Source organism: Mauremys reevesii, linkage group 3 (genome assembly GCF_016161935.1).
Source record: "Mauremys reevesii isolate NIE-2019 linkage group 3, ASM1616193v1, whole genome shotgun sequence".
Taxonomy (NCBI): domain Eukaryota; kingdom Metazoa; phylum Chordata; order Testudines; family Geoemydidae; genus Mauremys; species Mauremys reevesii.
The window spans coordinates 3,691,846-3,710,963 of record NC_052625.1 but is presented as its reverse complement, the minus strand read 5'-3'; the positions used below and the strand labels follow the sequence as shown (position 1 = coordinate 3,710,963).

The 19,118-nt window shown below is 49.8% G+C and overlaps 1 protein-coding gene across 3 annotated transcripts in view; it reads right to left on the bottom strand.

Annotated features, from left to right (window-relative positions):
• TTBK1 (tau tubulin kinase 1) overlaps nucleotides 1-19,118 on the bottom strand; it is a 158,981-nt gene that overhangs the window by 62,035 nt on the left and 77,828 nt on the right. For 2 of the 3 annotated variants that reach the window (XM_039530540.1, XM_039530541.1), the window contains exons 4-6: nucleotides 15,014-15,087; nucleotides 7,698-7,838; nucleotides 6,222-6,326 (exon numbers count right to left, since the gene is read on the bottom strand). In XM_039530540.1, the coding sequence (XP_039386474.1) occupies nucleotides 6,222-6,326; nucleotides 7,698-7,838; nucleotides 15,014-15,087 (320 nt within the window). Of the gene's footprint in view, nucleotides 1-6,185; nucleotides 6,327-7,697; nucleotides 7,839-15,013; nucleotides 15,088-19,118 lie in introns of all 3 variants that reach the window. The other variant, XM_039530539.1, reaches the window with a different exon arrangement.

The window sequence follows — 19,118 nt, the reverse complement described above, 5'->3', positions numbered from 1 at the left end:
ACCCCCGTATAGCTGGCATTAGCATCTCCTGTAGGTCTTCCTCTTCTTAGAGGATTTTATCTAGGATGCCACTGTTTACTCCAGGCTGAACTGTGACCCTGAAGAGCTGAGGGCAGAAGGAATCTTTCTCGCACTGAAATTAAAAAATAAATCCGCCTGGCCATTTTAGGACAACAGGTCTGCAAACAAAATCAGGACTTGGCTGCCTGGGAGGGCAGGGGTGCATCCTGGAGAAAAGCACCTGAAAGGACAGGAGCGCTTTGACTTCAAAAGCAGCTCCAGGACACGAGCGGTATATGAAGCCCAGCGTCCTGAGGAGGTGGAGCTCTTGGCAGACACGCTCATGTGACAACCCACAGCAGAACTGAAGGAGTCATCAAGGGCTAGTGCATTATTATCCACAAACCGAGAACACTCTGAGGGCCCTGACACGAAAGACACAAATGCCTAATAAGGAGGCTAGGCTGGCTCCTTTACACAAGTGAGTCTGTTCTGTCTCCATTCTGCTATGCCTCTTGTCTGTATGATTCAGTTCATGCTATAATGTTCACTGCCTGCTTTGGGCTCTCCCGCCAACATAATGCTGTCCAGGCTGGCGCTTGGGTTGGTGTAACTTGCGTCACTCAGGGAGGTGGCTTACTCCCACCCCTGAGTAACATAAATTATACCGACATCAGCTGTAGCATGTACAAGCCCTGAGTTGTCGGTCTCTCACTTTGAGGCAGTGTAATCCCTGGCCACTGTTTCACTGGTCCCTGGCCAGAATCCTGCACACACCCAGGCCTCAAACCACACCTGGAACTTCTTCCTTCATGAAATTAGAGTTGTGGCTGTCCACACGGATTGCCCCACACTGAACACGCTGTTTTCTTCTGTCCATCATTTGTTTCCCATTCGCTCAACAATAGTCTCTGTGACGTTGCACTTCATATGCTTTATGGAAATATGCTTATGAGTGTGAATATGATGTAACTGGAATATGCTTTATGCAAAAGGTCTCTTTTAAGGTATCATAACAAAGGTTATAACCTACTGAATATATTCTTCCCACTTGTATGCATGGATCATTCTTGTATCTGAAGCTAGAAATATGAAGTATAACTCTGAGGTCCTACTGTAATTATGCAAAGTGCGGGCCATTAATGGTGATTTAAAATCTTGATGGCTCCCAGTGACTTGGTTGTAAATGGTTTATTTACCTGCAATCCTTCCTGTGTACGTGTGGGCCAGCCCATGGGGAATGGAGACTAAGGGTCTTACAGTGACCAGTGACCATGTCACATGATACTGGAATCCATCTTAAATCTGGTACTTTTCCATTTAGAAGGAGGGGTGGGGTCTCAGAGAGACAAAAGATTCCTGCCTTGTCCCAAAGCTATAAAAGGGGGTGAAGCAGGAAAAAGGAGGTGGATAGTCATGGGAAAAACCCCTGCTTACCACGTGAGATGTCTGCTGGAACTAACAAGGACTGGACCTGGGGAAAGGATTGGGCCCAGACTAGGAAAGAGTCTAGCCTGTGAAAGAAGCTTATTGGAACATCTCTGAGGGTGAGATATTACCTGTAATCAGTTTCTTAATGTACTAGGCTTACACTTGCATGTTTTTGCTTTATTTTGCTTGGTGACTTACTTTGTTCTGTCTGTTATTACTTGAAACCACCCTCAGGGGGAGGGATAGCTCAGTGGTTTGAGCATTGGCCTGCTAAACCCAGGGTTGTGAGTTCAATCCTTAAGGGGGCCACTTAGGGATCTGGGGCAAAAATTGGTCCTGCTAGTGAAAGCAGGGGGCTGGATTCATATGACCTTGCAAGGTCCATTCTAGGAGATTGGTATATCTCCAATTATCCTATCTAAAATTCTACTTTTTATACTTAATAAAATCACTTTTGTTTATTAATAAACCCAGAGTAAGTGATTAATACCTGGGGGAGCAAACAGCTGTGCATATCTCTCTATCAGTGTTACAGAGGACAGACAATTTATGAATTTACCTGTATAAGCTTTATATAGAGTAAAACGGATTTATTTGGGGTTTGGATCTCATTGGGAACTGGGTGCTGGAGACAGGTAACCTGCTGAGTTGTTTTCAGTTAAGTCTGCAGCTTTGGGGGCGTGGACCAGACCCTAGGTCTGTGTTGCAGCAGGCTGGCGTGTCTGGCTCTACAAGGCAGGGCTCTGGAGTCCCAAGCTGGCAGGGAGAATGGGCTCAGAGGTAATGTCAGCACATCAGGTGACAGTCCCAAGGGGATCTCTGTGACCAAACCTGTTACAGTGGCATAGTTGGCAGGATATGTGCACAGCTGATTGCTTTGAGATGCTGGTAGTGTTTTTAAGTGTGGTGGATGGAGAACAGATAACGTGTTTACTGGTTTGTTATTTTCTGTTTGCTTATTTCGGGTAAGGGAAATAGGGACAGAAAACTAAGCAAAATGAGTGAGAATGAAGCTCAGAAGAAGCTAGAACTGCAGAGGTTGCAGATTGCTGAGAAGGAAAATGAACACAAAAGGCAGATGGAATTAAGAAAAGGAAATTGAGGCCCAGAAACAGGCTCAGAGGTAATTTCAGCACATCAGATGACAGACCCCAGGGGATCCCTGTGACCGAACCTGTCACAGTCTCTTTTTTTTTTAATAACGTAAAGGCCATTTCGCCACATAGTTCTTGCTGTGGGGTCTCTCTCTTTACCTCTCAGTCACCTCACTTTAAAACAACCTTTCCAGCATTTTGAGAAATTAAACTGAGTCCTGTACTCCTGGCCCGCACCTTTGGAAGCTGAGCTACAATCAGTCTTGCCAGCTCTAAGAGCAAAAGGCCCTTCAGGTACGTCTTTAGTTTGTACGCATTTTGCAGAAAACAGCTACCTGTGCTGATGTTGTTTAAGGGGCATGTGACAGGACGGCAGGTTCTAGGACTCAGCAGGAAAATGCAGGGCTATTCTGCTGACTCACCCTGGCAGCCACATAGTCACAGCAGCTGGGTCTCACTAGCTCCAACTCTGCTGGCTGTAAGGTGGAGAGTCTCCAAAGCAGGAGAGGGGTTGGATGTCTTGCAGGAAGACTCTGGAAACAGGCAGCTCCAGGGGAAACTTAGCTAAGGTTCGGTTTTGTTCAGGATAAAGGGAAATCCCAGGAGGTTTGCAGTCTAACCAATGTGAGCATTCTGAGACTTTATCCGTTCACAGAAAGAAAGAATAGTGTAGTAAACTTCCATTTAAGTCCCTTTCCACAGCCCACCATGATGCTGGGGGGGGCGTATAATGAAGATAAAATACTAAATACTACATCAATATTGGTCTCCATTTCCTTTCATGTCATTCCCCAGCACCAGACTCTCTGATACGTCCTCCTGCAGCCTGTTCGGCACAGCCTCGTTTCAAGCACTGGATTATGAAATGTACACTGAGGAATGGCTTTGACACCCAATTCTTGCACTAATGGCCTGAGATGGGACAGTTGTCAAGGCACATGCAGAAAAGGCTGTCTCTGATTCACGTCGGAGGAGTGTCAGTCTACAGGGGTTACGCAAACCCTGTTTTTTGTTTTCATTCCACCTCCTCTATGTTTTTAGCCATTCAATCCTGGGTTTGTTGTGTTTCCTGCTGTCTGGGTAACTTCCTGCAGGCACCCCCAAGGAGACAGGAACCCCATAACCTCTAAAGAGAAGGGCTGAAGGGTGAAGCTTTCCTGGAAACTACACCACCAACTCACTCTCAGTCAAGAAGCTTGGACAGAGGGGGATTAGGGAAAAATCAGCTGAATTCAATGGGATTATAATAGAATAATGCAAGCTCTTATCAGTTTGTCTGAGTGTGTTAGGGGCTGCCTGTGGTTATTAATGGGGTCTCAGTGAAGGCAGGCAGGCCCCAGAATGGACATGCCTTAAAGTCATGTTCCAGCTCAGAGCATCTCGCTGGCCCAGCCTCTGCGCAGAGCCAGTGTGATGTTGCTGCTATTGGGTTCACAAGACAATTTCCTTCCTGATGGCCAACTTGGGCAGTTAGAGAGTGGGGGGCAAGGGCTGTTTGGGTGAGTTGGTGTGACGGGAGGTGTGCGTGGTGAGGGTGGGACCAAAGCAGAATGACTGACTTGAGAAGAAGACAACCAAAGCTTTCGTAGGGGGATGGAGCACACAGACAGATGTCAGTCTCATTAAATGGTTGGCCAGAAAAGACCATGTGGGGCGAGGTGACACTTCTCCACCTCATGGGGCCCTTGAAGTGCTGTGATCTGAGGGGGCAGGGGTCAGAAAAATTGAGAGCTTGTATCTGAAAATGGTGGCTGTCAGTGAAACGAAACTGGAGCTGTCAGACTGGATCAGACCTGAGCTCCATGAAGTCACTCTTCTGTATCAGACAGTGGCCACCCTCATCAATATTCCATCAACCCAATCTCCCCCATAATAACAAGTCAATCAGCCAACCAGCCTAAACCCCCTATCCAAGCACAGCCTTGACCCCAAAAAGGGAGAAGGGCCCGAGTCTCCATGGAGGCCCCTGGGGATTTCACCGCTGCTATTGGTTTTACTTGGAAGATGACCAGATACTATGGAGATGGGTGGCAATGCGATATCCTAAACCAAACTGGAAGGTGCAAGAAGCCCCACAGGAACAGCTGGATAATCTCACCCCAGGAAGGTCTCATCCTGGTTAGAAATTGGTTTAAGCCCTGAAGCAGGATGACTGATCTCCTTTCCAGAAACACTGGTAACATTCGCTGTGCTAACTCTGGATAGTCTTGTTACCAGGGGAATGTCCAGTCCTGCTCGAATATTGGTACAGCCACCAGGGTGCAGAGACCCACGACAAACATATGCCAGCTATTAGATTGGAGCAAGCCCAGTGTGTTCATACCAAGGGTGACTCCCTGGCAATTTGACGTGGCTCAGCCATAACTGTACCCTTATGCTAAACAGGATTTTATTCTGTGCTGCTTTGGTTTGATTTTCTAAGATGCTTTATTGATGACACCAGCACTGGCACAGGGTATAACAATGAATACCATGAGGGAAGGCTCTGTGTAGATTTCTACACTAGGTAATGCCCCCACCATAGAACCTCCTGAATGCAGAGTCCATAGGGGCTGCTGGAGCCCCCCTCCAGGCAGGACATGGTTGGAGCCGGGGGGGGGTATCAGATAAGGGAGGAGCATCTCTACAACTGACCCAGTTCTGCCTTCTCCGTGGTAGTGACCAGCAGGACCTAGCTGCTGCCCATAGTCTTCTTAGCCAGACTGGCCCTAAGCAGCAGGGAAGCCACTTGCTGAACCAGAGCTTGGGCTGTCAGGCTTTCGGGCCCTGAGCCCCGCAGGCTCCAGCCCACCTTCAGGGTAGAAGCACTTTGGGACTTTCAGGATGAGCTAGGCTGGGGTTCTGTGGAGAGGCAGCCTGGCTTCCAGGGAGCGTACGGATATAAGAGGCTCTGGAGCCAAAAGGTACGACACTGGGCGGCCAGCCAAACAGATGATTGGAGCTCGCCAAGGCCTGGTCCTGGGAGTGGTGAGCAACCTATTCAATGGCAAAGCCAGGAACGCTCAGCCTGCCGCTGAACGGGATCCAGGCAGGACGTACATCTCTGGAGCTTGCGCTGCACTCATGCCTGAGCCCAGACGATACATTACTGAGCAAGAGGGCTGGATGCGACACACACACACACACACACACACACACACACACACACAGGAGAGCAAGTTACTTCCCCTTCCCCCCACCCTGAGCCACCACCCTCAGCCCCCTGCTCAGCAATCAGAAAGGGGGCACAGAGGCAAAGCCAGGCCGGGGAAGGAACAATGCTCCTGGCAGTGGTGACAGCCCAGCGTCTTGGTGAACCACATCACGCCCAGTGTATTGGAAGAGCAGTGTCCTCTTCAGACTCCCGCTGCATTGTGATCAAACAACTCTAAAGAACACGCCCAGGTCTCTTCCCCAGACTAGGCCGGACAAAGACATGAACAGGATTGTTCTACTGCCGGGGGAGGGAGGCCACCAGCTCGGACAGCTCTGGCCACCCGCCTGCTTGGCCCGAGCGCATCGTGGAAAACTGTTAGCATGGAAAAAACCCACATTTCTCAGACAATAGCAAGATCCCTCCATTCCCAGCTCAAACACAACCCCTCCCCACCCCCACCCAGCCCGAGAAGCAGTCCCAATACATGTCATAACAAAACAAAACAACAAAACCCCTTTCCTTGCCTGAGTGGAAGCAGAGTTGGAAAAGGTGTCACTTACTGGCCGGACTTCGCCGTTGGTGTTGGTGTACTGCCGGGCCAGACCAAAGTCTAACATGTAGCATTTCCTGTAGGTTGAAGGCAGGCGACCCATGGAAAAGTTGGACTGGCCAAAAGGAAAGAATAAAATAATCAGTTTGGCTAGCAGCAGCCATTCTCCTGACCACCCCACCGAGCGATGCCTCAGGCAGGAACACAGTGCATGTCAGGGCAGCACCATGAGTTCCCAGTTTCTTTGCTAACATGTTTGGTTCCCCAGCGGCTCAGTGTGTCCCAAGGAGTAGAGAAGCAGCCCAGCAGTGAAGGGGGTTCCAGGCTCCCCAACCTAGAATTCAGTTTGAAGACAGGAGGCTACGGATTAGCCAGATAATAACCATAAAACCAGAGTGTGTGTTAACTCAGCAAAACTATGGGAAATATTGATACTCCACATTCAGAGCTCTGTAGTGATCAAGGAGCATCCCCACTCAGGCCGGGGTTACTATGGGCAGAAAGTGCTTGCTGTTCTTCCTCATGTTATAGTTACTAGGGCACACTATCCTGCACACAACTCTGCCATGCCGGGTCTGATTCTCAGCTGGAGTAAACAGGCACAGCAAGTCAATGGTGGAACACTGTCCTACGTCAGCTGAGAATCTGGCCCTGTCACAGCTCCCAGCCGAGCTGGATCTGCTAAGGAGAAAGCGGCCAGGAGCAGAGAGGGCCTGGCAGGAAGTCCCGGGGTCAAGGTGGGGAGGGCTGCAGGAAGCCGCAGAAAGCCTCCTACAAGAGGCCCTGGAGCAGGCCCTGACTCTCAGGCAAGTGGTCTGTAGAGTAGAAACCTGTAGGGAACAGACAGCCCCTGCAGAAGGCCCCAGGTTAGGGGAAGGGAGGGTGGATATGGAAGGTGTGTTCCCCGCTGAAGCCCTGAGAAGAGGGCTGACCCTGACCCTGGGTGGGGCGTCACTCCTCCCTGGGCAGAGGAGCCAGGCTAGCGTCTTTTCGCCTTTTGCCTGCACTCGGCACGGAGAACTCCCCAGAAGCCAACGCAGGGTTCCCAGGACCTCTAGCCTGTTTGCCAGGACATGCAGATACCCCTGCTTGTGAAATAATGGCTCCGGAAAGGGGGTTTTCTTTAGCAAAGACAAATGCGTGGATGTGACCTTTATCAAAGTGTTGGGGCACACGGAAGGGTGCCCTTTCTGAACCTGTGTAGCAGCGGCTTAGCAGTGATGGGCTGGATTCCAGAGGAATACGTGGGGCTGCCTGCCTCCAGAATCTGATCTGACTGGGGGGGCAGCGTGACACCAGAGCCACAGACCCATTGTGTAGTGGCCTCTTCTAGCAAAGGGTGGCTGGGGAATACGTCACTCTACTCCTCTCTCGCATGTCGAATGGGGCAACACGGTAGCCTCTGCCAAGACTGCCCACTGTTCCAGCCCCCAAGATGACTGTTGACTCAATCTTAAAGTGCAGAAATGCTTTGAAAACTACCTACCGGCTTGATATCCCGGTGCAGGAATCCCACAGAGTGAATGGCTTCTATGGATTCTAGAATCTGCTTGCCCAATCGCAGGGTTGTGCTCAGTGTGAAAGTCCCCCGAGGCTGGCTTCTTCTGAGGTCTGCAAGGTTCCGGCCCTGAAACAATTAATACGGTGTGTACCCCAACATCTCACACGCACCATTTGCTGCATTTAATCCACTCCCAGGCAGAGAATGTTTTACAGCACACTCCCCTCCCCACCCGATCAGAGATGTGTGCACACCTGGGTCTGCCTTATTTCTTGGATTTCATTTTCCAGTGAATTACTCGCTGATAAAAGGTGCCAGACTGACAGCTCTGGACGCTGAAGAACCCCATTTATTTATCCTCAAAACAGGCCTGGGAAGGACAGTAGGAGGGCAGGCTTCACACAGACACACAGCCCCTGAGATAGAGTGCTGAATACAGATGGTTCCCATTTCAGTGTTCCCACATATTCAGCCCTTGGCTGGAAGCTCAACAGAAAGGCCAGAGAGTCAGCCAGTCACAAGGGTGGTCAATGAGCCAAGCACCCATTGGCCGTTAACGCCTTTTGGAACCAATTCCATTAGGAGTCCCCACCAAGACACCCAGTCCTCTGGGTGGGAACTTCATGTGGCATTTCATGCAAGTCCAGGCCTAGCAACGCTCTTGTATTAAGAATCAGGGCAGATACAGAGTTGCTAGAGTGAGATTTTTCCTGGAGAGATTATTTTTTTCCATGGCTAAGTGGTAATTTAACCTCTGCCTTAGTTCATTTCTGAGTCTAAGTAAAGGCTACCAGTTCAGCAGAATACTGAACTACGACCACTAAATTATATTCATGTAAGCACACCGGTAAGGTCCAGGTCACAGGCCTCAATGAGCCCCCAGAAATGATGTGCTTTCTTCTTGTGTGTGTGGAATAGGTAATCACATGCACAAGCTTTCCCACTCCGCCCTTTCCCCCTCTGCCCTGCCTTCATTCATACATTCCCTCGCCTTTCTTCTTATAGACTCACCTCCCTCTTCACGCTGCACCCAGCGATAACAGCTGCCGTCACTCCACCAAAATCACGTCCCCCCTTCTGTGTCTCACTCCACTGCAGTCACATCCCCATCCCTCACTTTCCCTCTCCACCACAGTCACATCCCCCGAATCACATCCCTCCACCTTAGGGGGGAAAGGACAGCTCAGTGGGTTGAGCATTGGCCTATTAAACCCAAAGTTGTAAGCTTAATCCTTGAGGGAGCCACTTAGGGATCAGGGGCAAAAAAAAAAAATGCAGTAGTGATGGGGGGGGGGGACACACTCAACAATGACCTTTCAGCCCTTCCAGTTCTAGGAGATAGGTATATCTCCAATATTTAATTTAATTCTATGACCATGTCCAGACTAGGAGAAACAGCTGTTTTCAGATGGCATCACCAATGCACTGTAAAATCCCAGCACAGACATGGCAAGCTGCAGATCTGCCTCCATGTCACTCTTTGCAGCAAACCTATGGTCCCTGCCCGCATCCCGACTAGCTGACCAGAATGGTCCCTTCTGGACAGAAATTCCACCCCTCAGCCTAGTCTCCCCAGAATCAGCATGCCGGTCCGCACAGGGGACATTCCCCCTGACTGGTGTTAACCCTGCTGGTGCTGCAGTGTGGAGCAGGTGCGGCAGCCTGGCTTGTTGGCATTGCCTCAGACCCCCGTTTCAGGAATGTGCTGCCAGGCTGCAGGATTGTTGTGTTTGGTTTTGCCTCTTTCTGTTGTGTGACCTGGTCCTCTGTGCATGCAACCTAAACTCACCGTTACCCTTTCCCTCCATAATGCAGTGCAAGTGCCTACCCACCAGCATCCCTGCTTCCCAGCTTTGCCTGTTACCTGCGTTCAGGATTGTTTTCCTCAGAGATTAGGTGCACGATTCCCGGCTAAATCTCACCATTCATCACCCACATTTCTAACCTTTGCCTTTTTTATCAACAGCAAATCCAGCCCCGAGTGGTTAAAAATCACAAGTCAGATTCTGGGGGGAGGGAAAAATCATAAGATGGGCTTAAAAGTCACAAGGGTTTCAAACAAGAAGGAAGCACGCCATGCTCTCAGTGCTGTCGGGACATGCCACCATTCCCAGTTTGTGCGTGATCATTTCAGCTTCACAATTCACCCTCACCGCACACTCAGAAACGACTGCCCTTCGCCTCTCATATCCCCTGGGTTCAGGGAGCTGCCATCCTATCCCCCAACCTCCTCACTACCCCCCGTCCTCCACCCAGCCGCCTTCCCTGCTCCACCCAGCGTCCTGCCTCACTCATACCCTCCCCCACAATGTCCTCTTCCCCCTGACCCTGCTCATTTACCTGCCCCATATCTTCTACCCCTCACACTCTGCTGCTCTACCCCATACTCCTCTGCACCTTTATCATTCCCCCTCCTACACTCAATCTTCCCCTTTATGGTCCCACTCTCCCTCTAACCTCCACAGCCTTCTGTCTCTTCCCAAGATCCCTTCCACCCCCTAAGTCTCCCTCCTGCATGCCATATTCTCCTGCCTCTTCGCAATTTCCTAACCACAGAATCCAGGAGCTGGTCATCTTCCCAAAGGGAAGGCTGGCTTCAATCCCACTGAACCTATGGGAGATGGTGGCCACCTTTACTAGGGGTCGCATTACTTCTACCTGCAAACTGCACAGGGATGTGGCAGCTATTTTGACTTAGAGCATGCCCTAACTTCAGTCCCACAGACCGTAATGAGGTATGTGTCCATTTTTAATAAGGGCAGCAATTCACAAGAAATCAGTGAAAAAATCATGAGCAGCTTTAAAAAACAGCAGCTAGTGTGTGACTTGATAAAATCCCAAGAGCTGGCAACTCTGTCAACTGATTGTGTCTCCTCACTGTGGTACTGGCAGTTCATGAATGCCCCATAGCAAACACACTGCTTCAGTCCTTCTCAGGACTCCCCCGGCAAAAATTCAAATATCAATGAGTGCACCGCAAGGCAGAGGCACTACAGGAGCACAGCTCCCCAGCCAAAACCTCCTCAGGGCTCTAGGAGCCAGGAAGGGGTGTGGATTTGAACTGGGGCCATGCTCCTCTGGGACACCTGCTCGCTAGCTGGCAACTAGATTTTAATTTTCCATTTGAGCCCTAATGGCTGCCGTTTTCTCATCCCTTTTTCCAAACCGCGGTTACGCTACCTGAGTCAGCACAGACATAGATAGAGTTTTCTGCAAGTCTGTAGTACAGGGGGAGTGTTAGACCAGGAGCATTGAGCATTGGCCTGCTAAAGCCAGGGCTGTGAGTTCAATCCTTGAGGGGGCCACTTAGGGATCTGGGGCAAAAATCAGCACTTGGTCCTGCTAGTGAAGGCAGGGGGCTGGACTTGATAACCTCTCAAGGTCCCTTCCAGTTCTAGGTGATATATATATAATTAGAGATATACCTATTTTATATATATATATGCTCTTTTATGGGAGGAGGAACAGCTCAGTGGTTTGAGCAGTGGCTTGTTAAACACAGGGTTGTGAGCTCAATCCTTGAGGGGGCCACTTAGAGATTGGTCTTGCTTTGAGCAGGGGGGTGGACTAGATAACTTCCAACCCTGATATTCTATAAAGACAGGAAGGCTTTTTAGGAGAGGCAGGATATCTCAGTGGTTTGAGCATTAGCCTCCTAAACCCAGGGTTATAAGCTCAATCCTTGAGGGGGCCACTTAGGGATCTGGAGCAAAAATCAGTACTTGGTCCTGCTAGTGAAAGCAGGGGGCTGGATTCAATGACCTTTCAAGGTCCCTTCCAGCTCTAGAAGATTGGTATGTCTCCAATTATTATTAGCAGATTGGAAGTGGATGTTGTACTTGAAATAGACCAAAGAAGACTAAATACTGCAAGGTGTAAACTGCCTAATCAAGTAAACTGTGTTTTTAGGAGTTGAAATATACTAGGTGCAGCTAACTACTTGCTGCTGTTTTGATTTGGGGCCGATACAGTTGCTCTCTGGAAAGTTACATCCTCTCACTTGCTGGCTAAGGTAGAGTTTAGGGGGATATGTATCACCGAAATGTATTTTTGCTCTGGGAATGCTACCATAAGTATGAAATTCCCATCTCAGAACCCTCTGTAGCTGCTTCCTCTCCTGTTACCTACTGTCATTATTTAAGCTTTTTTACAGATATAAAACCACAGGTCTTTCAGAGGCCATGTTCTAACCCTCATGAATAGCTTTAAAGACAATCTAATGAAAGCTAAGGAGGGACTATGTATCCAAATCACAGGGTTCTGTTTATCCCTGTCTTCTGAACTCTGCCTATGCCTTTTTTGACCGGCAAAGAGGAAGTGGATTTTGAGATGTGTAATTCTTTTGATGAAGCACACTCCTGGTAATCTTCAACATCAGAGAAGGCTATCAACTGATCAAAAGCACCTAGGAAGAGTTCCTTTGGCAGAAGGCCACACTGTGTTATTGCAAACATTCAGAGGACCTACAATAAACACAGGGATTATTTGTGGTGCGCTGATAACACTATATTATAGAACCCTGTTATCTCTACCCCTGCAGAAACATATGGAATGTCACAGACATAGAAAGGATGAATCGAGTCAAGGTCACAAAGGAATGGGCTAGAAAGGATTGCAGGTGCTCGTTGGGGACTTGTACAGACACCCCAGAGATCACTCCCAAACCCAGTGAAACACCCTCCGTCTCCATCCGTGCCCCTTCTCAGAACCAAGTCACTAAGGAAGTATTAAGGGTTTGGCTGCACCTGGCTTTCTAGCCTTTTCTTTTTCTCTGCCTGTGCGAGTTAAGAACAGGGAGCACAGCTTTTTTATCCGCTCCGAATGTTCTGGCTTTGTGGAGTGCAGCCAGAGCTGTCCTGTTACCAGGATGTTGTTTCTGGGGCCTCTCATGTCCTTATTTTATGCTACTGGAATCACGAGGAATCTTTCTGAGAAAAAAACAAACAACTGTACACATCGAAGGCTGCCTTGTTCCAGCCACAATCCTCCCATGGCAGGTGAGGCAGACAAAGGCATGGCCTCAGGTCAGTAAAGCTACCCAGGGGCATGGAAAGCCATGGTGGTCCATGACGGCCTCAAAGGAAGCTAGAAAACAGGAGCAGCTCTGCAGCTTTGCAAAAGTCTGGGAGACGGCAGTGACAGTGAAGTGCCCTGATTAAATCAGAAACACCAAACTGGTCGAGAAGCAGTTGCAAAGAGCAGATGCGTCCCAGGCACTGCTCCGAAGTAGCAACAGTCAGAATGAGAGCCTGAGTGGTGCTGGTCCAATGAGAAAGTCCCCTGCAGTGCCAGGGAACAGGGGGTCCTGCAGAGCATCACAGGAGAGGCAGTGAGAAGGCAGCTCTGGAGCAGCTGCATGAGAGTTGATTTTGATGAGCAATGGACAAACGTTTGAGACTAAAACCGCACTGTCAAGTGACACTGTGAAAACGCATCCATGAGTTTGTGTGTCTAATGACTCCATAGAAAATTGCCTCTGTTTACAAGCAAAAAAAAGCAGGTTTTTCTAGCAGCCGGCCCTTCCAACTCAGCCTGTGCTCTGAAAGTACACCACCAGTCACGTTTTGTCCTCAGTTACCCCATGGCCCGTTGTCTTCAGGGGGCTTGTACAGGTGGAAGTGGGGCAGAACTGGATCTTAAGAGAATTCTGTTGAGGAGCTCAGGCCGCATTTACTCTTGTACAGCTGTGTTGGCTCTGCAGGGCTAGCACGGGTTAGGAGGTTACAACGACTGTCACTAAAAGCAGCAGGAACGACACTGGAGGTCCGCAGGAACAGTCAAGTGAAGTTAGACGGTGCTGGGTTTTTAGCCCCACTCTTCAGAACCTTGACGGCTGTTCCAGGAGGGTTCAATGGGGCACATGGAGCTGCCAAAGAGGTACATTTTCAGCCTGGCCTCCGTGGCTTTCCCTGTCCTTTGGAAAAGGCCTTGTACCCACTGCCTTCAGAGTGATGCAAGATTCCCCTAGATAGAAGAGGCACTGACTGCACCCAGCACCAAGAGCAAGACACAGGGAACAAGCCCTCAGGTAAGAAGCACACGTTAAAAGAATGAGACGTTTATTTTGAAGGGGCATGGTCAAGATAACAAAAAAGTCACAAATTCTCGCTGAATAGCATTTACCGATTCTCTTTAGCTATACCACATAAGATCCCTTCAGGGGGCTGGCGGAAACCCTACTTGTCTATCTGCCAGCTTGCTTGCTCTGGGTATTTGACAGGACTTGGTGTATGGCGCATCTCAGCATCCTCTTTGCTCCATCAACCAGGGCAGCCACCATCACTTGCTTCTCTGCTTCCCCTCCGCCCCAACAAGCACCTCTTCCATGCTGCCCCCTACGCATGGAACACCCTCCCCTAATCAATTCACACAGCCCCTTCCCCTGGCCTTCAGTTCCCTTCTTCGCCCACCTCTGCTGCGATGCCCACTGGAAAGCTGTCTAATGTTACTGGCTAGGCAGCCGCTCAGTTAGCGATCTCCCGTTTCTCTCATTCACCTGTATTATTTAATTTAAAGATAATATAAAGATTCTTTAATTTAATTGAAATTAAATAATATAAGTGAATGAGAGAAACCGTACCCTGGGCTAGTAGATGAGACTTTGACTTCCTATTGCTTGTTACCGTCACCCTCACCTTCCGTCCACAGCGTTCTGCACCCATCTGTCACATCCTGCCTGGTTTGGATGTAAACTCTCTCGAGCAGAGAGGGCCTTTTATTTTATGACTATACAGCGCCAAGCGCAATGGAGCCCTGAGGACAGTCGGCGCTTCTGGGTGCTACTGTCACACAAACAATACAATAAATAATAATCGACAGGCAAATGTGATCGTAAAACCCCCAACACTGGCCGAGAGACACTCTGGGGCAGTCGTCAAATATAAATCTGCTTCTAACTCATTGTCTGGCTCACTACCAAGATGAAGGTGCTGCTTTAAATCTCCATTCACTAGAGGTTATTCCCGTCCCCCCTGCCATGAGGCCTTCCATCAGCTGTTCCTCCCCTCGCCGCAATCCCAGCCAGTGATTTCATCTCTTCACCTGCGAAGGCCTGTTGTGGGGGACAGCTGGTTTTGCCATGGGCCCCACACAGAGCCCCAGTAGCTCCGTAGGCTCTTGGAGGTGCTGACTATACAGAAGGGGAGAGTCTCATGCTGAGCCACACAAGGATCCAACAGGCATCAAAAGATCCCCCTTCCTCATCCAGCCAGCCATCACCCCAACTCTCACCTCACTCTCCTGCTGACTGGGAACAACAGCAAAGCCCAGATGTCTCTGAGACAGGGAACAGAAGAGCTCACCTGAAGCTGCATGACCACGTAATTAAACTTCTCATTCCTTCCACAGCCGATAAATCTGCAAACATGGTCTTTCCCTGCAGGGAAATACAAACATACAGAATAGAATATAAGAAACCAGCCCCAGCTTCTGCAGAGAAAGAGCTTCACAGCCAACATCTAGTCAGCCTTACAAGACTGGACCGTTTCTCTGAAAAGAGGAATAAGTGTAAACCCAATAGCAGTTTACAGAGTAAGGAGGAGGAATGATATTAGGGAAGATTGACTGGGCCAGTCAATGAAACTGAAAAGTCTCAAATTTCCCACCCCATGTACTTAGCCTCTGGAACTCACAGCTACTGGATACCACTGAAGCCAAGAGCTCAGCAGGAGTCAAACAGGAACAGGACATTGGCCTAACAACGATAGCTAGAATTAGAATAGTAAATACTCCAGATTAAACCTTCAAGGCCAAAGCTGCTAGCCACTCACCGACACCACAGCCTGGGTCCCATAACCACAAGGAGGTTGTAGTGAGCCTGCGTGGCATCTGTCACGGGGCGGTACCTGAACTGCCAATTCCCAAACTGAGCACGGCAGACAATGGCAAACAAGGCGAGCTCAGCACGGCTCATTCTGAATCCCCTTCCATCCATCCCTCACCCAGCCCCTTCGACACCAGGGACACGCAGCGCACGCTTGGTTAGAACACAGATTTATTTGGCCCCACAAAAAGCCTCTGCAAAGGGATGAGAACGGAATTACATGGAGCATTCTCCACTAGTGAAAGCAACACAGGTACGCCAGCGAACGGCATCGCGAATGGCAACCGGACAGCTATCTGGGAACAAACGGCAAACCACGGAAGGGCCCTCCTGTGTCAGGACATCCCCCTCTCTGCCTCCCCCTGCAGCGAGCAGGGAACAGGCAATGCACCACCGCTCGGTGCCTGCTGCGATCAGATCATGATGCAATCAGACCACAGCATGGCTGTGACAGACAGGCTGCACCTCACACAACTGTTCAATATTCAGCAGATCTCTGCACTGCAGAGTAAAACTAATCAGAGGCCTATGTAATGAGATTGTTAAACGGAGCCAAAGGAATGGACAGGGGAAATGCCACAGTGAGCTCTGGGCGCTTGTAAATATGGGAGCAGGTGTCCTGTGGCGTGAGGGCAAGGAGAAGTGCACATGGATCCCAGCTTCACACCGCTGCAGGCTGCAGCAGCACAGACAGGGAGCCCAGCACACGGCATACACGGCATGCACACACATGTACGCTCCTACCCCCGGCTCTCGCTGAGCATCCGTCCCACCTCTTCCTACAGAGCAAGCCTGGAGCCCTGAGGAACACCCCCTCAGAATCCCCAAGCCGCAGTCCCAGGGAGGGTCTGACGCTTTCCTTCTCACTGCACAAAGGATGGCAGAGAGACATTTTACAAAGGGATCTTCTTAAAGTGACTGTCTCCACTGCAGCAGGGCCCCACCCAGCAACGGCTCAGCATTCAGCATAGTGCTTGATCCAACAGTTTACAGCAGCTCCTCCCCGCAGGAGCACAGAGAAGGGCAAAGGGGATAAATCCATTGGGGTTACACATGGCACACAGCTAAAGTGAAGTGAAGATTGCTACCACCAGGGTCAGATTCAAGCACAGGTACTCAAGACATGTGCAAACCCTAAACAGAGCAACAACAAACCCCAGACATTTAACAAAGTCAGGAAACAGAGTTAAGGTAAGGCTTCTCACGTACCCCCCACAAACAACCTTAACTCTGCCCCTGCAGGAATGCCCCAAGGGACTCAGTACTGTAACTTTCCATAACAAACGCTGCCATTTTGTAAGTGTCCCATCTGCTCTGGAAAGTGCCAGCCAAGTATCTTGACACCGAGCAGCCCTGTCTCCCTCTGCCAGCATTCCAAAGCAGGCGCAGAAGTTCAGGAAACGAGGAAAGTCAACTCCTCTCGCACTCACAGGGGCCTTCCTGACAAATGAGAAAAAGAAAACTCTGCTCCTTCCTTTCCTTCGTTAAACATGCCCATCGCAAACTCTGGAGGGCAGCTTCGCTGGGACCATTCCCCAGTCCAGGGGCAGGGAACTCACCCTGACCCACTCCCCAGAGCCAGGCTATGTGCACGCGGGAGGAAGGGAACTAGCAAGGGGAGCACAAGAGGTGACCCTTCCCTTTGCAACTCCGGACTTCCCCATGCCCTCCCCTACCCACGGCTGATGGCCACCTGGGTCTGACACCGACTCATCTTCGCCGGGCAGAAGCCTGGTCCTGTAAAGCAATACACATGCCTGTGCCATACTGAGGTACAATCCAGACTAATGAGTAGCTGTGTCAACCCTGCCCTGTAACCTGGGGTACCCTTTACAATGCCTCACTGCTCACAAACAGCCTCCAACCGGTAAGTCACTCCCAGCTAGGGAGTCTCTGTGTGCTGCCGCCAGCCAGCCACACCTTGGCTCTTACCAGCCTTAAAAATGACCCCAAACACTCCCAGTCCCAGATTTTCCCCCAGGAGCATATGCCCTGTACTGCCCAGCTCTCTCCTGGGCAGTAGGGAGATACTAACTCTGTTTTTCCTTTAAAGGAATAATATGGTAACACCTTGCTACCCCAAACAGAGTTACCCAGACACTTTAACGTGAAAACACTGGATTAGATAAAACACGGAAACAAGTTTATTAGCTACAAAGAGAGAGATTTGAAATGAGCACAAGTAATGAGGCGTAAAAGCCAGAACTGATTACAAGAAAAATAAAGATAAAACATTTACTGATGCCTAACTTGACAAATTACATTAGATTCTTTAGGCCAGACCCCTCCCTGAGTCCAGTGGCTGCTTCCTTCGTCTCTTCAAGTGCAGTGAATGTGATGGGCAGGGAGAGAGAGGGGGGTGTCTTGGGGTGTTTGTCCCTCCTTTTTACAGTTTCAGTCCCTCTCCTGAAAAACATTTCCAGCTGAGACCCAGGCGCCAAAGAGTCTACATGGAAGGATGTTCCCTGCTGGTTTTTTACCTGTTTGCACTTCCTTTGTCTTCCCTTCCTGCTTGAGGACTCTGTTTACTGCTTAAATGCAAATTAAGCAGAACACACCTTCCTTTGTTTAGGACAGACCTGTTTGCCAACCTCTGTTTGGGCAGGGCCGTGGGACTTGGAACATGTGCTAATAAGACCATGCAAGGGAATCTTATAACTTCCCACATAATGTTGCTGCACATATTTTACCAGGACGATACTGACCAGCCAATTGTGAGTTTTCAAATGTTGCCTTACAAGGCATAATCTGTACAAAGATTATTACAGTAGTGTGAGGAAGTGAACACAGGGGTGTACTCTGTCACAGTGCTACAGTGGTTTATGGTACTAAGTGAAGACAGGGAGGAGGAGAAAGGCACCACCCAGGCTATACAGCACATCTGCCAGGGAATGGGGATGAATTCGCATGAAGACTGACCTTCCAACCCTGGGTCAACTTGCAGTCACCCATGTCAGTAGTAAGATTTGCTTGCACACATGACAAGGAGTGCAGAAGATGGAAGACAATGCCACAGACGTGCAAGGCCCCTTGCTGATCTCCCGATGGGCACCCTTCTGCTTCTTAGGCAAGCTGGTTTTTACTTTCATTTACTATTGTGTATCATCTCTGTGTCTACCCTCCTTTGCTTCAGTGCAGCGATACTGCCACTGGCTGCTGCTCTGCTGCCAGGTCCCAGGCAGCCATGGGGGACCCTGCACTACTCTGTGGGTGAGGTGGGAGAAGCCACAGCATCACCGTCTGTATGGAGATCCACACTCACTATCTCAGCAGGCTGCACAAAGTCAGGCTGCCTGGGAGGCTGCAAGTCGAGCAGGAGATTGAGAAGGCACCTCCTCTGAAGGACTGGGGGAAGCAGATGAATGGCTCTCACCCTCCTTGTACAGTCTGAGTGATGCCTAAGTAAATCCAAGGGAACAGGCAGATGCAACCCCGCCAGGAATGCCATGGGGAATTCCCTCTAGATGGAACAGTTGGTGGGCCTTGTAAGGCCCAGTGGATCTAGGAGATGGGCTGTCAGAGTGGATGAGCTTCAAAATCTGTTCCAGATGGTGTTGAGGCCAGCTCAGACAACCCCCAGAGCC